The sequence below is a fragment of the Tursiops truncatus genome, chromosome 13 (assembly GCF_011762595.2).
Source record: "Tursiops truncatus isolate mTurTru1 chromosome 13, mTurTru1.mat.Y, whole genome shotgun sequence".
In the NCBI taxonomy this organism is placed as follows: Eukaryota; Metazoa; Chordata; class Mammalia; order Artiodactyla; family Delphinidae; genus Tursiops; species Tursiops truncatus.
Genome location: NC_047046.1, coordinates 1,719,684 through 1,740,202, shown reverse-complemented (window position 1 = coordinate 1,740,202; position 20,519 = coordinate 1,719,684). Strand labels below are relative to the sequence as shown.

Below are 20,519 nucleotides of genomic sequence, written 5' to 3'. Positions count from 1 at the left end.
GAGATGCGGCCGGCGGGCGGTGACCTTGCCCCTCAGTGCCCCAGACAAAGCCTCCAAGGGAAGCTGAACGGCCACCTCCCACCCGGAGGGGCTGCTTCCCCGCCCTCTGGGTACCTTTCCACCCGGAAATGCCCAAGGGTGCGAACCCGAAAACTCCATTCAGGCGATAAGCTTCGTATTCTTGAAGAAGCATAGACAAAGGCACTAAATTACTGAATGTGCACATCAAGACTGCAGCTTGAAAGGAAAGTCCCTGCGAAATAGAGGAAAAGGCAGTTACAGGTCACGTGTCGGGGTCCCCCTCCATGGACTGATGTGCTCCAGGACTAGCTTATTTGTCTTTTTTTTTTTTTTTTTTTTTTTTTTGCGGTACGCGGGCCTCTCACTGTTGTGGCCTCTCCCGTTGCAGAGCACAGGGTCCGGACGCGCAGGCTCAGCGGCCATGGCTCACGGGCCCAGCTGCTCCGCGGCACGTGGGATCCTCCCGGACCGGGGCACGAACCCGCGTCCCCTGCATCGGCAGGCGGACTCTCACCCACCGCGCCACCAGGGAAGCCCCTCTTTCTTTTTTTATATTCTGGATTTTGAACATCACTTTCCAGCATGGTTAGAATTCAGTAAGCGTTATGGATTAAGGAAATTCCACCTAATAAAAACTAAAAGAGGATTAAGGAAAGTCTAGAGGCTAAATAACTCAGAATATGGGGGGAGGGGGTCGCCCTGTTAATAAATGTTCATGAGAACCTGTCAAACTGGCAAAAGCATTCAAAGCCAAAACCCCTGGATTGGCCGTTGTTGTCAACAGCAAGAATTCAGGTGGGTTCCTTAGTATGTCCTGCTGATATCTGAGACACGAACCACAGAAGCTTGTAATAATAACAATAGTAATAAATAAAACAGTCAAAAATTTATCAAAAACACCTAAAATTATTAACTCACATTATATCATTACACATAATGGCCAGAGGTGATTTTCATAGTAGAATTTATTAATGGATATGCAATAAAATATCTCCCCAAAAATCTTTACAGAAATGAACACGAGGCAGAAAGTAAATATTTCTTTTTTGGTTCTCTGAGATTTTTTTTAATGTAAACATGAAATATTTGAAGAAATGATAAAAAGTAACAAATGAACCTGTATATGTATTTTTAAAAATCTCATTTCAAATAGGTACATGAGGCTTAGACATACAAAATATGTTACCTGATGGATGACTTAAACACCTAAGTACAAATCAAAAAGCACTTCCATATCTTCAACTAGAAAACACAGATTCAGTAAGTACTTCAAATCCAGAAAGAACGTCTTGAAAAAATACAGTAAGAATTATTATGAGAGGTGGGGACTAAAAAGACTTAACTTGAAGGGAACAGTGGGACACAGGGGGAGCACAAAGTTCCTCTGCACAGGGACATAATCATACAGACAAATGTTTGGATGTACAAAAGTTACATTAATACAAGCATGATCTCTAGAAATTTAAATATCCTTCAGGACAAGTCACACCTTCAACTTAAGCACAAATCAGGGAGCGTGTCCCACTGACAGGCTTTTTAAAGATTTAAGAAATATATATGCTAGAGCCAGGATACTCCTATAGGAATTTGGACTACACAGTGATGACCAGCAAGTAAATAAAATGCATAAATACAGACTTAAGCCTAAGCTAAGCAGTTAGATGTATAAAGTATGAATGAGTGAAATTCATAATTGTACTGAATAAGGAACACAGTTTCTAAACGGTCCAATATAATTCACACAGTTTGCAGTCAAGCGTATCTATATCAGTTTTCAAGCCAATGTTAAATAGTCTTGTGCTTACACAATCACATACAGAAGTGACAAGAGTTAACTATATTCTGAGTATCCTTCACATAATTCATTTAAAATTTTGACGAGATGCTATCTTATAGATGTCCATTCACTAGTAAGATTTCATACATTTTACAGTCTAAAAATAAAGCATATTATACTAAAAATAATGAGTAATAAAAATGTTAATTATCAAAGATTCCTGTAAACTTTGGGAATTAACTTTTAAAGTTCAGCAGAAGAGTAGGTACTGAACAAGAACATTTAGGTGATCTGTACAACGGTTGAAATTTAAAAGAATTACGTAATGTCTGGGAATAATCCCCTTGAGTTTAAAATTTGGTTTTATCACCATCTTAAATTGAGACTTTATCAGTGTTAAACAGGGAATCACAAACCTTATTTTGTGATGAGTAAAAGAAGAGACCATTGTCTTTACAGTGCAGTAACTAATTTATTATCTTGGGTAATGACACAGCTAGAAATGGAGCTGAGTACAATAATTGAGCTTTTCCCGCAGGGTGCTGGGCGCATTTAAACCTTATAAATCAATTTTAACAGAAGGCACTACAAAGGCTTTTGGGGGAACCTTGCAACCAATGTCTTCTAGGCCGAGGGCAAACTTTGTAAACAACTGTGCAAAAATGGCTCTAATATCATGAACCTTCCTATTTCTTTTAAAAGGCAATAGTTAATATATAAAATTGGAGTAAATTAAGATGTTAATATATTAAACAATTTATAAGCATTTAAAATTATAGATATCTTACAAAACAGCTCTGTGATAATAAAAATAATTTTTGCAAACATAAACACAAACACAGTACAAAAACGTCTCAATCAGCATGTTAGCTGGGAGAGGGAAGAAAGTCTTAGACCTCACATCTAAGAGCTTCATAACATAAGACATTCCTAATTAAACCTCACATACATTTTTAACACTGAAATATAAAAAAAACTGAAAATTTCAATAATTCCTTATTTTAAGGCCACTGAAACCAGTTTCACATTGTTAATTTTTCGTGGTGTGTTAACTCATCACATCCATTCTGCTTTTCTCACCAAACAATACATTCTGTTGCGTTTTCTCCTTGAATTCACTAATAAAAAGTCAGCACTCAATGCCACGTGTCACAATGTCTAGGATTCATTCATGAAATGGGAGGAGGCTCATTTGCTGCAGATGTGGTCTGACTCCAAGGATAAACGGCTCTTGGGACATGGTTGCTATGACAATGTTGTTGCCAGGATAATTCCAAGGATCACAAGCAAAATAACTACGCAAATAATAATGAACATCATTTTCTGCAAGATAAAGAAAAACATTTATTAATTTGCAAGATATCAAAGGAAAGAAATCACTAACGTCATTTCCTAACAAAATTCTCCTGGAATTTGAGATGTTTAAAATACAAGCCCATCATCAAGAAAGAACCCCTACAGGTCATAGAAAAGGGAGGGGTGGGGAAGGAAAGTTCCAGAGGCAAAGCACTAAGTTATAGACACATGTATATTAAATGAATTTAATAACTTAAAATACGTATTATTAAGACAACAACTATTTACTCCTGGAGGTAAAAGGCAATGTCTACTTGACACCATGTGGGGTCTTCATGAACACGTTCTATTGATCACAAGAAAATCCCAAACAGTTATTTCTTGGATGCGTTGTACATCTTTTTAAAACTTTAAATGGATTTATTTCTCACTTGCTGAAAAAAATCTTATTTATACCTTTTTTTACATTGAGGTGTGATACAAGGAAGAAATCAACAAGCCATTAACTCGGTCTCCTGCTGCATCCGGGGCCCAGAGCAAGGCAATATTAACAGTAACTTTTTGCTGTCTATTAACAAGCCCTCGCACAGCTGAAAAGCTAAACAACCTTTGGCTTAAGAAATCTAGCCTCTCCGGGAAGCCCGTCTGGCCTGCGGGAGAACAGGAGGAATTCACGAAGATGAAAGGCACACCACGCTGTCTGACTTCCAGTTCTCTTTGTAAACAGCAGAGATTCATCATTTTAAATTACAGTTACCGAACTCATGGCACACTTTCATCTGAGAAATCACAGCTGCTCAAACCGGCCAGCTCTGCATCGGTATTAGCCTGCCAAGAGCGCCATCGATTACTGCATGAAGGGGAGCACGGCCGGGCCCCTCGGTAAACCTTCACGTCCATTATGCAGAACCCCGGGACCACTGCCTTCAGGACATCACGCCCTCAAACTTCCTGTTGCTTGTTAACATTACGGCATTTCCTGGAAAGCGAGGACGTGGTCCCGACCATGTTCGCATCGTCCTCACGTGTCTCTCGGGGAGCCTCTCTCAGCACCTTTCTAGACACACCTTTTTCCTTCAGCCTATCACCCCTCCTTTCCCACTGGCATCGCCCTTCAGCTCCAGAACCTCCTCCACATGCCCCTGTCAACCTCACTGCCCCCAACCACCTTAGAGAACCAGGAGACTCTGACTCTCACTGCCGAGTCTCTGGGTAGCACGTAAGTGCGTGCTTGCTTCCACATCTGGCTTCCAGAGGTGCTCTCCTGACTTCCACGATAGCTGAGCTCCTGCACTCTCAATGCCATAGATTTAATGACCATTCTTGCCCAATAACCTGCTCACAACTCAAGCCAAATGCCTGGACTTCTCCTTGGCCCACGCACACCCCTGGGAGTCAAGCCACCACCTACTACACGTAAATCCTGGGCCACGTGTCCTCTTAGCAGTGTCGTTGGATAGAAAACCGGGCACCCTGGCCTCGCTGCAGGGCTCCAGGGAGTAGGATTCCCTCCACACAGGCCTACAGGCCCCGAGGAGGGCTGTGCCGAACTACCTGCTGCAAGAATAGTTTTTCAAAAGTATAATTAAAGACACCAACCACTGCGTTTGTGTTTAAAAAAAAAAAAAACCTGTTGGTGTGCTGTCTGATGTGCTTCTTATTAATGAGCGTTGTTTTGTGTTCATTCGTGCTTAAAGGCATGAAGGTACACCACCGGGCCAGGCCCAGGGCACACAGCAAAGCCCAAGGCTCCCAGGGAACCCTGCTGGGAGGAGCCTGCCCTCGTTCCACCGCATCACCACAGCATCCAATCTAAAATTAAGTTTATCTTTAGTGGAAGCACATCCAACTAGCCATATTATGGCCACTAGGAAAAGCTAAGAAAATACATAGTTCATAAAAAATTATAAAAATAGTTTTTAAATACCATCATTATTAATGAAGGGAAATCACATATACCACTTTTTCAGCAGACGTAATAGGAAAGCATGGAAGGATACATGAACATCCTGCCTGATGAAAACAGAGAGCCTTCCTTCCTTCTGCCTTCTGAAAAAGTGGATCGCTAACAAACTCAACATCCCAGAGCTTCTAACGGGAACTACCTCGAGTGCAAGGTGGTGGCTCATGTGAACGCTGGGACAGTAACTGCAAGGGCCCCTCGCCTGTGGCGGGTCCTCAGTGCACAGATGCTCACGCTGAGAAACTCCTCGTCTTCTCTTTAAGAAAGTGCCAAGTGTCTACCAAGCCAGCAGTTGCTTTCACGATAAAATAATGAATTCATCGAGGACCACTTGTCACAATCTAGATATAATTTTAATCACAATGATCACGCCAAACAAACGTTTTAAGATAAATAACTGGTATGTCCAAATTTAATACACCAGGCAGCATGCTAACTTAAGAGTTAATGCAAGAAGGATGATTCCAAATGCATAAAAAAAACGGAGGAAAAACACAAAATCTACTGAAGTTTGGAGAGGGGTGATACTCACACAGAAAACAAAAATAAAGATACTCTAAATAAAGAACTGAATATCTTCTGTATTCCGAATCCTTAAGAATTAACAGGCATGCTCACTCAGCACAAGGTTTCTCTTTAATGCGGCCACATTTACAACAACCTAGACGCTGACAAATGGAAACAAGGGAGACGAAGTCTTTCAATTCCACTGAGTGTTCTTCACAGCTCTCGTTCCATTCCCTCTAATTCCACAGTAAAATGATGAGTAAATAAAGAGAGTTCACAGAGCAACTTTCGGCTGTTGCACTTATTGAAGAGTTAAAACTTAAGAGATAAATTAAACATTACAGTTTAGTTTTTTAATTAAGAATTAATCCTCACTGCTAAGGTTATTCCACTAATGAAGGGCTCCTTTAAGAAGGAAGCATCCTCCCGGACCAAAAACAGAAGACTGAAGAGTCAGGGGCTGCCGCCTGCGCCGCCGTCACATTTAGTAACAGAGGCAAACCCAGCCGAGGCTTCGAAACCACCAGGGAGACGACCCTGGTTTAGAAGTGCAGGGCCGCCTGGCCTACGCTGGCTCTCGGCACAGAAGTCAGGCAAACGCTCCGCTGGCAGCCTCTCATTGCTTTCCAGTAGTTGTTAATTGGGCAAAGTACCACCATTAGCTAATTGGGCGAGTGAACAAGCAGATTAGTTGAGTTACTTACTGCCGCGCCGGCAGGGAGGCATGCACGCTGACGTCAGCCACCACATCACGTGCCAACTGATAAGCCAATAATTAGAGCAACCACAGCCACCAGAACTAGTGACACAGCAACAATTATCCACTTTTTCTGTCAAAGAAAAGCAAGCCGATTACATCGTGGTTAATGCCACACCGCCGTGTTAGAGGACATCATTCATTTAAAATCAAAGACTCTATTGGAATTCGTTTTAAAATCTAAGTTATGGGACATCGATTAATTCTGCTTGACAACTTTCAGTTCTCATAAAGACGGGTTTTTAATTTAATGAGGTCAGACTACTTGGAGATAAACTGTTACAGAACTCGAAATATTAGGTTTCATCAATGAGAAAGCTGCATGACCACATTCTTTCAGTAAATTTCTGATGGACTGAGACATACAGCTGATTTTTTTTCACGTATACAGAGCTATGTAGCCAGGTCAGTGAACTCAGAAATCAGTTATCTATGTAATAAGCCCCTACACTCTTTTCTTTCTTGTTTGTTTGTTACTGGCCGTTAAGTCCTTCACTGCCCCTGCCACGCCGTGTAAAACAAACCACACTCCGCTAGGGCCGTCTGGTCTCTCAGGGGCTAACTCAGCTGCCCCAGGAATGGAACCAGGACACCAGGAGAGGGGAGGGACGGCCAACATCTCAACAACCACGCACCTAACAGCAGAGGGAGAAGCTGAGCAAGCTGTGTGTGGTTTCAGATGCCAGGCCTTGAGTCAGAGAGATGGTAATAATTTTTGAAACAAAACATCACGTTCTGACCAGTGGCCACTCCAGGTAGCGCACTGCTCCCAGCCACCTGCCAGAACGAGGCTTGCTCTGCCGGTTCAGGATAAGACGTATCCCCCGACCACCTTTTATCTCTGTAAAACCAGGGAACTTCTCATGGAAATTTTCGTTGGACTGACGTGCTGTTTAGGTCATGGAGAAAGGAAGGGAACTGCCCTTTTTTAATGATTTTTTTTAAGTGAAAGTCCATTTCGTGCCTGGACCAGCCAAAGCACTTCACACGCGGACCTCATCACCTCACTTTACTTTAAAGGTCAATATTTCAAAAGGTGGTAACACAGAATTATGTAAGAAACCATGTCTTACGTCTCAGAGATAATTAACACTCAGATATTCCCAAGAAAAAGCAGGGTGAGATGCTTTGCAGGCTGACATTAAAGCCCAGACGTGCATCTTATTTGAGACCGTCCATGGACCATTGTTACGGGTAAATCCGCGCTCAGAATCTGACTATGTTTCCTGAACGTTTTGAAACTCCCTCTTTACAAGGAGTTTTTGAAACTCCCTTTTTTGCCATCACATTGGAAACCTCCCCTGACTGGCACTGAGGCAGCCGTCTCCCAGCAGGTGGGAGGGTGACAGGCCCTGAAAGCACGGGTTTGGTGCTTCGTGTTGCTCCTTTCCACACTGGAGAGAAAGGGACCAAGAAGTAATGGGTGAGGTCACACAGTGAGACACAGTTTTCCAGTCCCTGAATCAGAACTTAATTCTGTGGTTTCGCTGTTTTCTTAGAAGAGCTTTCACTCACACACGACACACGTTAAGATTCAGATAAAGATACTAAAACTCATTTACAAAGCTTCAACGCGAGTGCTATGTAACGTCTTTGGTCCATGGTCTCAAATAATTCTCGTCTTTCCTCCAAACCAAAGGATTAGCAAATAACGTAAACAAAGAATAAAGTGTTCACTGCATAAGATGTGTAACCAATGGTTTTTAGAACTTCCAGTCCCATGAGTTTCGTTATGTCCCTCCACATAATGGCCCAAGACACAGAGAACTCTGGAATTGGAACCCATGCAACTGAGAAAAGCAGAGAGACCGACTTCGGCTGCAAAGGGTTTTCATTACTTAAAACCAACAGGGTTCACAGTCAACATAACTTATCTGATAAACTTCAAACGTTTTAGCAAAAAGAATTACTTCAGTTTTCAAATGAAACATTAATGTAACAAGTTTTCATTTCTTGGAATACCTGTTAAGTGGGCTTGCATCGATGTACGCACACTCAAAACCAAATCCAGAGAAAAACGCACTTTAATTCTTAAGGACCAAACTCACCCTTCTTGCTTTGCTTTGATATTTAATAGCTTTTTTCGTTTCTTCTTTAGCATGTTCTACATAGTCTGTGGCATTCATAACGTTTTTTTCTATGTTGTTGATCATTTCACCCTTAAAACAGAAAGTTTCAAACTTAGGAGATACTTTCAAATGACTTAATTGTGTATCTTAAGACAGCCACAGAGCAGCAGTAAAGTTTCCACAGGAACATAACGTGCGTGTAATGGACACCGAATTTTTTTTCACATTTACGAAAAGATGAGACCATTATTAATGTACAATATGCAGAATAATCAAAATCCAACTTATACTATAAAAAGAACAAGAAGGGATGGGCAACAATGCTGATAACTGAGGGCGTATCGTGTAGACTGAGATATGCTTTAACGTGAGAACACTCCTTAAAGATGGGCGCAGTGAACGGGACGCGGCTAGCTTTAGGCTAAGCGAATATTTACGATTATGCACGTACATATAGTGGACGAAGAATGACATCTTTTCTAATGGGTAGAAGATTGCTGCAATATCTTCAAAATACAGTAACCTCAGAATAGCTTACGGTGGCCACTAAGTTGACTAAATTAATGAGGTGCATCCAGTGAAATGTGGGGTGACAACACATTACCTGGTCTTCTGTCCACCGGCAGACACAATCTGCAGCAGTGAGTGGTAAAGCATTGAAGAATGGCGCACAGTTAACTTACTCATTCACACGTGTAAACTTACTAGTAAGCTTTGATTAAACGCACATGTTGAATTAGACGAGCCAATATAACGCGGCACTAACAGACTTCTAAAAGGAAACAATGGAACAAAGCTAAGAACACATCGATTTTTCTAATGGCGGCTAATACATCTGACATCGAATAATCCTAATTAAAAGCCCAAGGCGCTCTAAAATCTTTAGTAATAACAAAACGAATCACTGATTGTCTTATTGTCTAACTGGTTTCCTTCCTGAAAACAAGAAGCTGGTGGCAGCCAGACTCCCAGCTCTCCCCCTTCTGCACTGTGAGTGGCACACCGGCCCTCCCAGCAGAAGGGGTGAGCTTGCCCCGTCCCCGCACCGTGAGTGGCACGGGCCCTCCCAGCAGAAGGGGTGAGCTTGCCCCGTCCCCGCGCTACACTGCAAATGCACCGCACTGCAGCTCTGCACACATTTTTATGACAAGGTTCCTCAAAGTAAACACTGTTCTTCAGATGTTAGTGGCGATGTGGAGGATGAACCTGGCACCTGGATGGACTTCCCAGTGATCCTTACATAACCCAGGCAATGAGAAATAGGCCAGTCAGACTCGAACCTTCTTAGAGGACACGAGAGATCCTGAAACCAGCCTCCGCGGGAGCGAGGACGTGAGTGTGACGTGAATCCTAAGATGACTTGGTATGAATGCTCCCCCTTCACGGGGCGGTCAGCTGAACTCAATGGCCCACTGATCAGTGAGTGACCGAGGGCCGGCCTCACGCGCGTGCAAAGTCACGGAGGACCTCATTCAGCATCACGAGAGGAAGCGCAAGCACAGCCACAAACCCAACTGGAACCACCGGCTTGTGCTTCACACTGAATTTTCTGTTTTCAAAAATCTGTACCAACTTCCTCAGCTCCTCACAGGGTCTCCTCACACCCCCGTCACCCCGTGCCGGTGGTACTAGACACCGCGTGGCAAGTACAAGCTTCTAGTTACGTCACAGTGTATCCCCTTTGGGGCTTATTCTTTCATACATTTCTCCCAATTGTTACTCTAGTATATGGTCCTTACAGAAAACTTGAAAATACATATATTTTAGAGAAGAAGACTAAAATTCCCATAGTCCCACTGTTATTATAGTGCTTGGTATATTTCTTTCCTTCTGTGAGTACTGTTTCATGCAGCTGAGTTCATGCCATATATACATACACACAGGAGTAGAAGGGCGTGTGTTGTGTACATATTCACGTTTATACATACACGTGTAAGGTTTAGTATCTCCCTCTTATGTCAACTTGAAATTCTGGCACATAACGTTTACATATTTCATTCAAAGTCCTCCATGAACAAAGACGATGTTGCCCGTGGCTGCCTAACAGGCTGTCCTACGGACACACCACACATAACTCACGTAAACCAGTCCCCCACTGTTGAAAGCTGAAGCTGTTTACAGCGGTTCAGTCTCACGTGGCAAAAACACTACAACTGCTGAATTACGAGACCGCATCCAGAATACTGGCTTTCTCAGGTATACTGGAATCAAACGTAAGATTTTACAGAAAACAGCTCTCTGTCTCGGAGAAGCAGAGACGTGTGTGACTACCTGAGTCTCAACGAGCACGGCCATGTCCACGAACAGCTCGTGCAGCTCTCGGATGCTGGTCTCCAGCCTCATGATGTCTTTATGACGCGACTCAATTTCATTGAGAGCCTGTCTAGTAATCTGTGAATCCGATATAATCTTTGAAAAACAAAAACAGAAGAGAAATACTAATGAACTTACGATTGCTCTGCAAGTTAAAGGAAAAAAATCATCTGTATATATACAAACACACAAGGCCACAAAGCCACCTGCATACTCACGTCCGACGTGAAAATGGAGGGATTCCCACTTTCCAGCATCTCTTCTAGTTCATCATCAGTGGTAGTTTTTCCAGCTAAAATATTAACAATTAAAAACTCCATTCAGAATGCAGCAATATTTAAAAATGACTTTTGCACCCATAAGTTAGCAACTAAAATCTGAGTTGTTAATATTTTCAACCAATGTTTTTCTAACCTCTCCAATGTATTTTCTTAGGCAAATATTAACGATGAGAGAAATTAACATAAGCCTAAGAAGTAGGAAGAACTGGAAAACACTCATGAAAAATCTTATAATTGGAATGACTAATAAAATCCAATTATAGTCTGAATAAGGAACAACTATAAAAACGAAACTGATAATACATTCTGGCGTATCAGTTTTCCTACAAGTTTAACTCTGGCTTATAGGAAAAGGGGGTAAACTAGATCCAGCATATGTTAAAGGCACATAATAAAGACTGCAAAATTAGCATCAGAGGCTCTAATACTTTCTGTAGTTTGGGCGTTAATACTTTTCCTTGAGTTAAATGTAGTAATGCTGTGTATGAACAGGTTCACAGAAGTTTGGAAAAACCCAATTGAAACATCATCATAATTAAAATATCATTTAATGTGAATATTCACAGCAGCATTATTCATAATCACCAAAAAGTGGAAACAACCCAAATGTCCATCACCTCATGGATGGATAAACAATGTTAATGTGGTCCATCCACACAATGGAACGTGATGCAGCCGTAAAAAAGGGATAAAACACTGGTGTTTGCTGGAGTGTGGTTGAACCTTGAAAAAACTGTGCTAAGTGAAAGAGACCAGTCACAAGAGACCATATGTTGTACGAGTCCATTCATGTGGATGCCCCAAATGGGCAAAATTACAGAGACAGGAGAATAAACTGGCAGTAGCCTGGGGCTCAGGGGAGAAACGGGAAGTGCCCAACAACGGGCACCAAGCTTCCTTCTGGAGTGACTAGAACGGTCTAAAATTGATTGTGCTGATATACTAAGAACCACTGCACTGTACAAGTTGAGTATCATCCACATGGCACAGCAACTAAATCTCAATAAAGATGTTAAAATGTCATTATTTATTTTGGGGGGCTGCGTTGGGTCTTCGTTGCTGCGTGTGGGCTTTCTCTAGTTGCAGCGAGCGGCAGCCACTCTTTATTGAGGTGTGCGGGCTTCTCATCACGGTGAGAAGGCGTGTGGGCTCAGTATTTGCGGCACGCAGGCTCAGTAGTTGTGGCTCGCGGGCTCTAGAGCGCAGGCTCAGCAGTTGTGGCACACGGGCTTAGCTGCTCCGCGGCATGCGGGATCTTCCCAGACCAGGGCTCGAACCCGTGTCCCCTGCATTGGCAGGCGGATTCTTAACCACTGCGCCACCAGAGAGGTCCTAAAATGTCATTTAATGAGGTTCACGTTTACGGCTGCTCCCCCCTCCCCAAGCCGTGGGAGACGCAGAGCAGCCCCAGTGGAAGGTGCACCCACAGGGGGCTTGTGTCACAGCTGAGGAGCCCTGACCTTCCGTAGTGGGGAGTAAGCAAGGCTGCCTAACCTTTATTCAGCAAGCAAACTGCCTTCCGCCCAGAGGGAACCACGAGCCGCATCTTCTAAGGCTGCCTGTTACACAGACAGACACCCGCGGGAGAAAGCCTGGAGCAAAAAGGCAGCGAGTGTCTGCTCACCAGACATGCAGAACCGCGAGACCCACAGGGAACTGTCCCCTGAGATGGGGCAGGAAGGGTTGGGGGACACAAAAAATACAGGAAGAGATGACGGTTGAGAGTCTTCCAGGTCTCATTAACGCTCTACAAGTAATCTAAAGTCCACTCACCTAGAACTCTCTGAAGGATTTAAATGAATAATAGGTTGGTTGATTCAATGACTAGGAAGCTATGAAAGCACTTTAGGCTTACATTATTGACCAAAACAGAGATGGAATTACTTTTTTGAAGTTACATACTTTCATGTCAGACCCTAAGGAAGAAAAATATGTTTTTAACAGAAATAGCACGTTCACTGACTCACTTATTTCTAGCTGGCGCTGGATCCGGCCTTTGCTTCGCTCCCGAAATAGGGTCTGTGCTTCGTTATACGCGGTCATAGCTTCCACAAACTGTCGAGACAGCACTGAATGCTTTTAACATAAAAAAGATAGATCAATACACACTGGTCATTGCTTCTATTAAAAGTGATACATAAAAACATTACATTATAGAGATTCAAACTATCTTTCCTTCAAATGGAAAATAAGATTAACAGCAACTTACTGTATAACAGAATCTATGCTAAGAACTTTACATGCATTATCTTATTTGATTTTCACAGTAACCTTACTATACTATTACTATCCCTCATTCTATAGAAGTGAAACCGTCATTTCAAGAAGTCAATCAGTCCATAGCTACAGGCTGACTGGGTCAGGCTGGCACCCAGGCAGACTGTCCCCAGAGCCTGAGCACATAATCCCCATTTGTCAGGTAGAGTTAAGTGGACTAAATTCCACTTTGCTGCACCATAAACCTATAGACGGTGAGGATTTTACCATGAACACTAAAATGACTGAGATAATTCTTTGCTCTTCAGAACAGAATTCTGCTGTTGGGCTGAATACACTTTTTTTCTTCATAATCTAGAGAGGGAGTCTATAAATACGATGCCTTTTTTATGCAGAAATGCTGAAAGAACTAATGTGATGGTAAAGATGAAATTATTCTGAATTTGGAAGAAGTATGAAGACCTATTCTTCAGCATTGCTTCAATCCAGACACGGCCAACAATCCAACCTGGGTTCTGCGTATCCGAAGGTCCACTGACGTCCGGTTCCCGCTCTCATCCTGATCAAAACTCTGTTCAATAGCTAGAAACAAACAGGAAAGAGTTTTTTTTTTTTTTTTTTTTTGCAGTACGCGGGCCTCCCACCGCCACGGCCCCTCCCACTGGGGAGCACAGGCTCCAGACGCGCAGGCCCAGCGGCCATGGCCCACGGGCCCAGCCACTCTGCGGCATGAACCCGTGTCCCCTGCATCGGCAGGTGGACTCTCAACCACTGCGCCACCAGGGAAGCCCAAGAGTTATCTTTTAAACTAAAAAATGAAAGGTTTTCAAGCCTAACCTCAAATGTATTTTCTTATCTTTTCAACTCCTAGTAAATTTATGAGTTTTGGTAATTGTCAGTTGCTGATGATATCAGAAAATAAAACCAGATGTTACAGCTTCACATTTCAAAGCAGGCAACATGAATCTGATCAAGTTTGGAGAATTTAACTGTCAATCCACAGGAAATACAGAGCACAGTGTAACCTGTTAAGTGACATTAAAGGGGTGAAATCAGCAAAACTCTGCAACATGGCAACATATCAGCCAATCGCAGGATACGGTCCAAATAAGGAACCCAATTCAAACAAACTATTAAAAAAAATTTTAAAATAAAAAAATAAAAAGATCATTGGGGAAGTGTGAATTCTGACTGGATATTTTATAATAAATAATAGTAATTAATGTGACTTAGATATAATAGTAGTATTATAGGGCTTCCCTGGTGGCACAGTGGTTGAGAGTCTGCCTGCCGATGCAGGGGACGCGGGTTCGTGCCCTGGTCCGGGAGGATCCCACGTGCCGCGGAGCTGCTGGGCCCATGAGCCATGGCCACTGAGCCTGTGCTCCGCAATGGGAGAGGCCACAACAGTGAGAGGCCCATGTACCGCAAAAAAAAAAAAAGAAGAAGAAGAAAAAATAGTAGTATTATAGTTGTACTTGGGGGAGAAAAATCCTTCTCTTAGAAATACACACAGAAAACTATATGCTGATGAAGACCCAGATGTCTGGGATTGGTTGTGAAACCGGCTGGGTGAGGGCCACTGGGACCTGCAGAGCTCAAGGGCGTGGACACGGGGCTTGTGGTGGTGACCCCCTCCCCCGACATACGTCTGAAATTCTCCTTAATAAAGGTTCATTTTGATCTTCAGAAATATTCTTGATTTGAATGTCATTTTGTAAAAATTAAATACAGTCTGTCTTTCTACCACACAGAGAAAACCCACGTCTGTTTCGGTCCCACAGGGAAGCTGTGGACCTCCACCCAGCACCGTCAGCCGAGATGAATCTACGAAAGGTTCAAAGGAGCTCACCGAGTACGAGGGCATTCAAGAAGAACCCAGCAACTCATGTCAAAGGCTAGTCGCCTTCTCAAATATCTGCAGTTTAGCCCCAAATGTCATAAAATATAACAGATTAACAATTTATAAGCGAGTGCTAACTCCTGTTGGGCACGAATTAGTGCTTCACTCTGAAATTTAAGGGTTAACAGCCCTTAGGTTTAGCTCCTCGTTTAAGAATTCTAGAATAATGAGGAACTTAAACAAGACTTACTATTCCAAGTACATACAACTTATTTTAAAGCGGTCACAATCTTAACTTTTGAAAATGTAAAAGAATAAAAAGTTATAAAGAAGAAAATAATAATTACCCACATCCCCACCGTCAATGATTACATGTAATCACAACTTTACACTCACATTTTAACTTGGTCCGAATTTTATTAGCAGTGTTCTTGATTTCTTTGTTCAGATCTTCAAGTTCTTCTTTTATTTCTACAAAATTAAAAAAAAAAAGACATGAGTTATAATATCCAACATCAGTGTTCAACAAACTTAAACAGAACAGTATTCTTGGTAAATAGTCATTTGTTTGTTTCTTGAGAAAAACTGCTGATCACCCCAGTGGTTCTCAAAGTGTGGGTCCTGGACCAGCAGCTTCCGTTATCAGGTGGGTGTTTAGTAGAAATGAAAATTCTTGGACTCCACCCCTGACCTACTCACAGGAACTTCACTAGATGGGCCAGGACTGTGACTTAACAAGCCCTCCAGGCAGCTCTGGTGCACACCTAAGTTTCAGGGTACCTAGTTTATACCAATTAATTGATGACACAGTTCCTTGAACCCAGTGCTGACATCTAGACCTGAAAAAGGAAAGCAGAAATGTAACCATATTCTGGGAGGAAAAAAGCCTCCACGTGTTTGACTTCTTTCCTGCTGTCCTCTCTCTCATCAAAGCGGGCTCCTGGCAGGAGCGTGGGTTCCTGCACCGGGGAAGGCTGAACTCACACCCCCAGAGGCCCCGCCTCCGCGTGCGGGGAAGGAGGGTCGGGGAAGGGGTCCAAGGGGAAGTGCGCGTGGAGCAGGTCTGTGCGGGGTCCACCCAGTGAGGACACGACGCACCAGTCGGGGGACAGCCGGGGACGCTGACCAGCCGCAGACACATGACTGAGGACTGAGAGTGCGGGGGACATTCCAAGGGCTCACCTCTCTGGATAAGAGAGCCCCAGGGTTGGGGGTCACTCAGGACGGAACGCCGGGACCTGCCTGCTAACACAGGTGCGCAGGGGCTCAAGAGGCGTTGCGACGCTGAACCCTTCAGCTACAGAAGCTGGCCATGAGGCTATATTTGATAACGGCAGGATTTCAAACCTCCGAAAACAAGGGCAATATTGGGAACTAGGTCATTCCTATGAGTCCTCCTGCTGAGAATAAGCAGAAGAGCTGGACGTCATCAACCTATAAAGGCAGCAAAGAAGACTCAACAGAAGGAAACCCAGAGAAATGAGCCCAGCAAGGGAGCTGCTTGAGCCAGAGGCAGCCGAGGCCTTGAGAAGCCAAGGAAAAGCTGAGCTGAAGCTAAAGACCACATGCTGGAGAAAGGGGAGCCGCAGGCCCAGATCGCCGGTGCACACGGCCAACCAGCAGAAATGTTTAAGAATCATCTCGTAAAAAAGAAAATACTATCGAGAGCAACAGCCAGCTCTACCCACCACCAGTCGCTCCCACCAGGAAGCTTGCCCAAGCCTCTTACATAGCCTCATCCACCACAGGGCAGACAGCAGAAGCAAGAAGAACTACAATCCTGCAGCCTGTGGAACAAAACCCACATTCACAGAAAGACAGACAAGATGGAGAGGCAGAGGGCTATGTACCAGATGAAGGAACAAGATAAAACCCCAGAAAAACAACTAAATGAAGTGGAGATAGGCAACCTTCCAGAGAAAGGATTCAGAATAATGAAGATGATCCAGGACCTTGGAAAATGAATGGAGGCAAAGAGCAAGAAGATGCAAGAAATGTTTAACAAAGACCTAGAAGAATTAGAGAGCAAACAAACAGAGATGAACAATACAATAACTGAAATGAAAAATACACTAGAAGGAATCAATAGCAGAATAACGGAGGCAGAAGAAGGGGTAAGTGACCAGGAAGACAGAATGGTGGAATTCACTGCCGTGGAACACAATAAAGAAAAAAGAATGAAAAGAAAAGAAGACAGCCTAAGAGACCTCTGGGACAACATTAGATGCAACAACATTTGTTGGGAGCCAAGAAGTTTTCGCCATTAGAAGATGGCCGACACCCTGCTTCTCTTCCTGATTTATGAGATAGAAGTTCGCGCCTAAAATGAAAGCCCGCGCACGCAGCACCAATGATGATTAGCCAAGTACTTCCCTCATTCTGAATCCCGCCCCCCTTTCTCTGCAGTGTATAAATACAGCTACCGCAGCAATAAAAGTTTGAGGCTTGATCAGGATTCTGTCTTGCCTCCATTCTTTCGCGTCTCCTGCCCTTCCCCCTTTTTTCAACCCCCACAGGTTCCTCCTCGGACTCACAAGGATTTGTCCTGCTGGTCGGGACTCCCGGGGACGCCCGGGGCCGTACACAAACATTCACATTATAGGGGTCCCAGAAGGAGAAGAGAGAGAGGACCCCAGAAGATATGTGAAGAGATTATAGTCAAAAACTTCCCTAACATGGTAAAGGAAATAGCCACCCAATTCCAGGAAGCGCACAGAGTCCCAGGCAGGAAAAACCCAACGAGAAAGACGTCGAGACATATAGTAATCAAACTGACAAAAATCAAAGACGAATAAAAATTCTTGAAAGCAACAAGGGAAAAACGACAAATAACATACAAGGGAACTCTCATAAAGTTAACAGCTGATTTCTCAGAAGAAACTCTACAAGCCAGAAGGGAGTGGCACAGTATATCTAAAGTGATGAAAGGGAAGAACGTACAACCAAGATTACTCAACCCGGCAAGGATCTCATTCAGATTCGATGAAGAAATCAAAACCTTTACAGACAAGACAAAAGCTAAGAGAATTCAGCACCATCAAACCAGCTCTACAACAAATGCTAAAGTAACTTCTCTAAGTGGGAAAAACAAGAGAAGAAAAGGACCTGCAAAAACAAACCCATAACAATTAAGAAAATGGTAAAAGGAACATACATATCGATAATTACCTTAAACGTGAATGGATTAAATGCTCCAACCAAAAGACACAGGCTCGCTGAATGGATACAAAAATAAGACCCATATATATGCTGTCTACAAGAGACCCACTTCAGACCTAGGGACACATTCAGACTGAAAATGACGGGCTGGAAAAAGGTATTCCATGCAAATGGAAATCGAAAGAAAGCTGGAGTAGCAATGCTCATATCAGATAAAGTGGACTTTAAAATAAAGAATGTTACAAGAGACAAGGAAGGACACTACATAATGATCAAGGGATCAATCCAAGGAGAAGATATAACAATTATAAATGTATATGCACCCAACATAGGAGCACCTCAAGACATAAGGCAACTGCTAACAGCTCTAAAAGAGGAAATTGACAGTAACATAATAATAGTGGGGGACTTTAACACCTCACTTACACCAATGAACAGATCATCCAAACAGAAAATTAATAAGGAAACACAAGCTTTAGATGACACAACAGACCAGATAGATTTAATTAATGTTTATGGGACATTCCATCCAAAAACAGCAGATTACACTTTCTTCTCAAGTGCGCACGGAACACTCTTCAGGATAGATCACATCTTGGGTCACAAATCAAGCCTCAGTAAAGTTAAGAAAATTGCAATCATATCAAGCATCTTTTCTGACCACAATGCTATGAGATTAGAAATCAATTACAGGGAAAAAAATGTAAGAAACACAAACACATGGAGACTAAAAAATACGTTACGGAATAACCAAGGGATCACTGAAGAAATCAAGGAGGAAATCAAAAAATACCTTGAGACAAATGACAACAAAAACACGATGATCCAAAACCTATGGGATGCAGCAAAAGCAGTTCTAAGAGGAAAGTTTAGAGCAATAGAAGCCTACCTCAGGAAGCAAGAAAAATCTCAGATAAACAGTCTAACCTTACACCTAAAGGAACTAGAGAAAGAAGAACAAAAAAAAAGGCCCAAAATTAGCAGAAGGAAAGAAATCATAAAGGTCAGAGCAGAAATAAATGAAATAGAAACCAAGAAAATAATAGCAAAGGTCAATAAAACTAAAAGCTGGCTCTTTGAGAAGAATAACAAAATTGATAAACCATTAGCTAGGTTCATCAAGAAAAAGAGGGAAAGGACTCAAATCAATAAAATTAGAAATGAACAAGGAGAAGTTACAACAGACACCACAGGAATAGAAAGCAACCTAAGAGACTACTACAAGCAACTCTATGCCAATAAAATGGACAACCTGGATGAGGTGGACAAATTCTTAGAAAGGTATAACCTTCCAAGACTGAACCAGGAAGAAACAGAAAATATGAACAGACCAATCACAAGTAATGAAATTGAAACTGTGATTAAAAATCTTCCAACAAACAAAAGTTCAGAACCAGAGAGCTTCACAGGTGAATTCTATCAAACATTTAGAAAAGAGCTTACACCCATCCTTCTCAAACTCTTCTAAAGAACTGCAGAGGAAGGAACACTCCCAAACTCCTTCTATGAGGCCACCATCACCCTGATACCAAAACCAGATAAAGACACTACAAAAAAGGAAAATTACAGACCAATATCACTGATGAATATAGATGCAAAAACCCTCAACAAAATACTAGCAAACAGAATCCAACAACACCTTAATAGGATCATACACCATGATCAAGTGGGTTTTAACACAGGGATGCAAGGATTCTTCAATATATGCAAATCAATCAATGTGATACACCATATTAACAAACTGAAGAATAAAAACCATATGATCATCTGAATAGATGCAGAAAAAGCTTCTGACAAAATTCAACACCCATTTATGATAAAACCTCTCTAGAAAGTAGGCACAGAGGGAACCTACCTCAACATAATAATGGCCATATACAACAAACCCACAGCCAACATCGTCCTCAATGGTGAAAAACTGAAAGCATTTCCTCTAAGATCAGGAACGGGACAAGGATGTCCACTCTCGCCACTATTATTCAACATAGTTTTGGAAGTCCTAGCCATGGCACTCAGAGAAGAAAAAGAAATAAAAGAATACAAATTGGCAAAGAAGAAGTAAAACTGTCACTGTTTGCAGATGACATGATACTGTACATAGAGAAACCTAAAGATGCCACCAGAATACTACTAGAGCTAAGCAATGAATGTGGTAAAGTAGCAGGATGCAAAATTAACGCACAGAACTCTCCTGCATTCCTATACGCTAATGATGAAAAACCTGGAAGAGAAATTAAGGAAACACTCCCATTTACCACTGCAACAAAAAGAATAAAATACCTAGGAATAAACCTACCTAGGGAGACAAAAGACCTG

At 42.5% G+C, this 20,519-nt stretch overlaps 1 protein-coding gene across 5 annotated transcripts in view; it reads right to left on the bottom strand.

The window, feature by feature from the left end:
* Positions 1-968: 968 nt before the first annotated feature.
* STX2 (syntaxin 2) overlaps positions 969-20,519 on the bottom strand; it is a 45,648-nt gene continuing 26,097 nt past the window's right edge. For 3 of the 5 annotated variants that reach the window (XM_073789919.1, XM_019942294.3, XM_073789920.1), the window contains 8 exons: positions 15,441-15,515; positions 13,710-13,783; positions 12,952-13,060; positions 10,922-10,995; positions 10,662-10,799; positions 8,370-8,480; positions 6,269-6,394; positions 969-3,121 (listed from right to left, as the gene is read on the bottom strand). In XM_073789919.1, coding sequence (XP_073646020.1) covers positions 6,314-6,394; positions 8,370-8,480; positions 10,662-10,799; positions 10,922-10,995; positions 12,952-13,060; positions 13,710-13,783; positions 15,441-15,515 — 662 coding nt within the window. In that variant the 3' untranslated portion in view covers positions 969-3,121; positions 6,269-6,313. Of the gene's footprint in view, positions 3,122-6,268; positions 6,395-8,369; positions 8,481-9,095; positions 9,163-10,661; positions 10,800-10,921; positions 10,996-12,951; positions 13,061-13,709; positions 13,784-15,440; positions 15,516-20,519 lie in introns of those variants that run through there. The other 2 variants (XM_019942304.3, XM_033836711.2) reach the window with 2 other exon arrangements.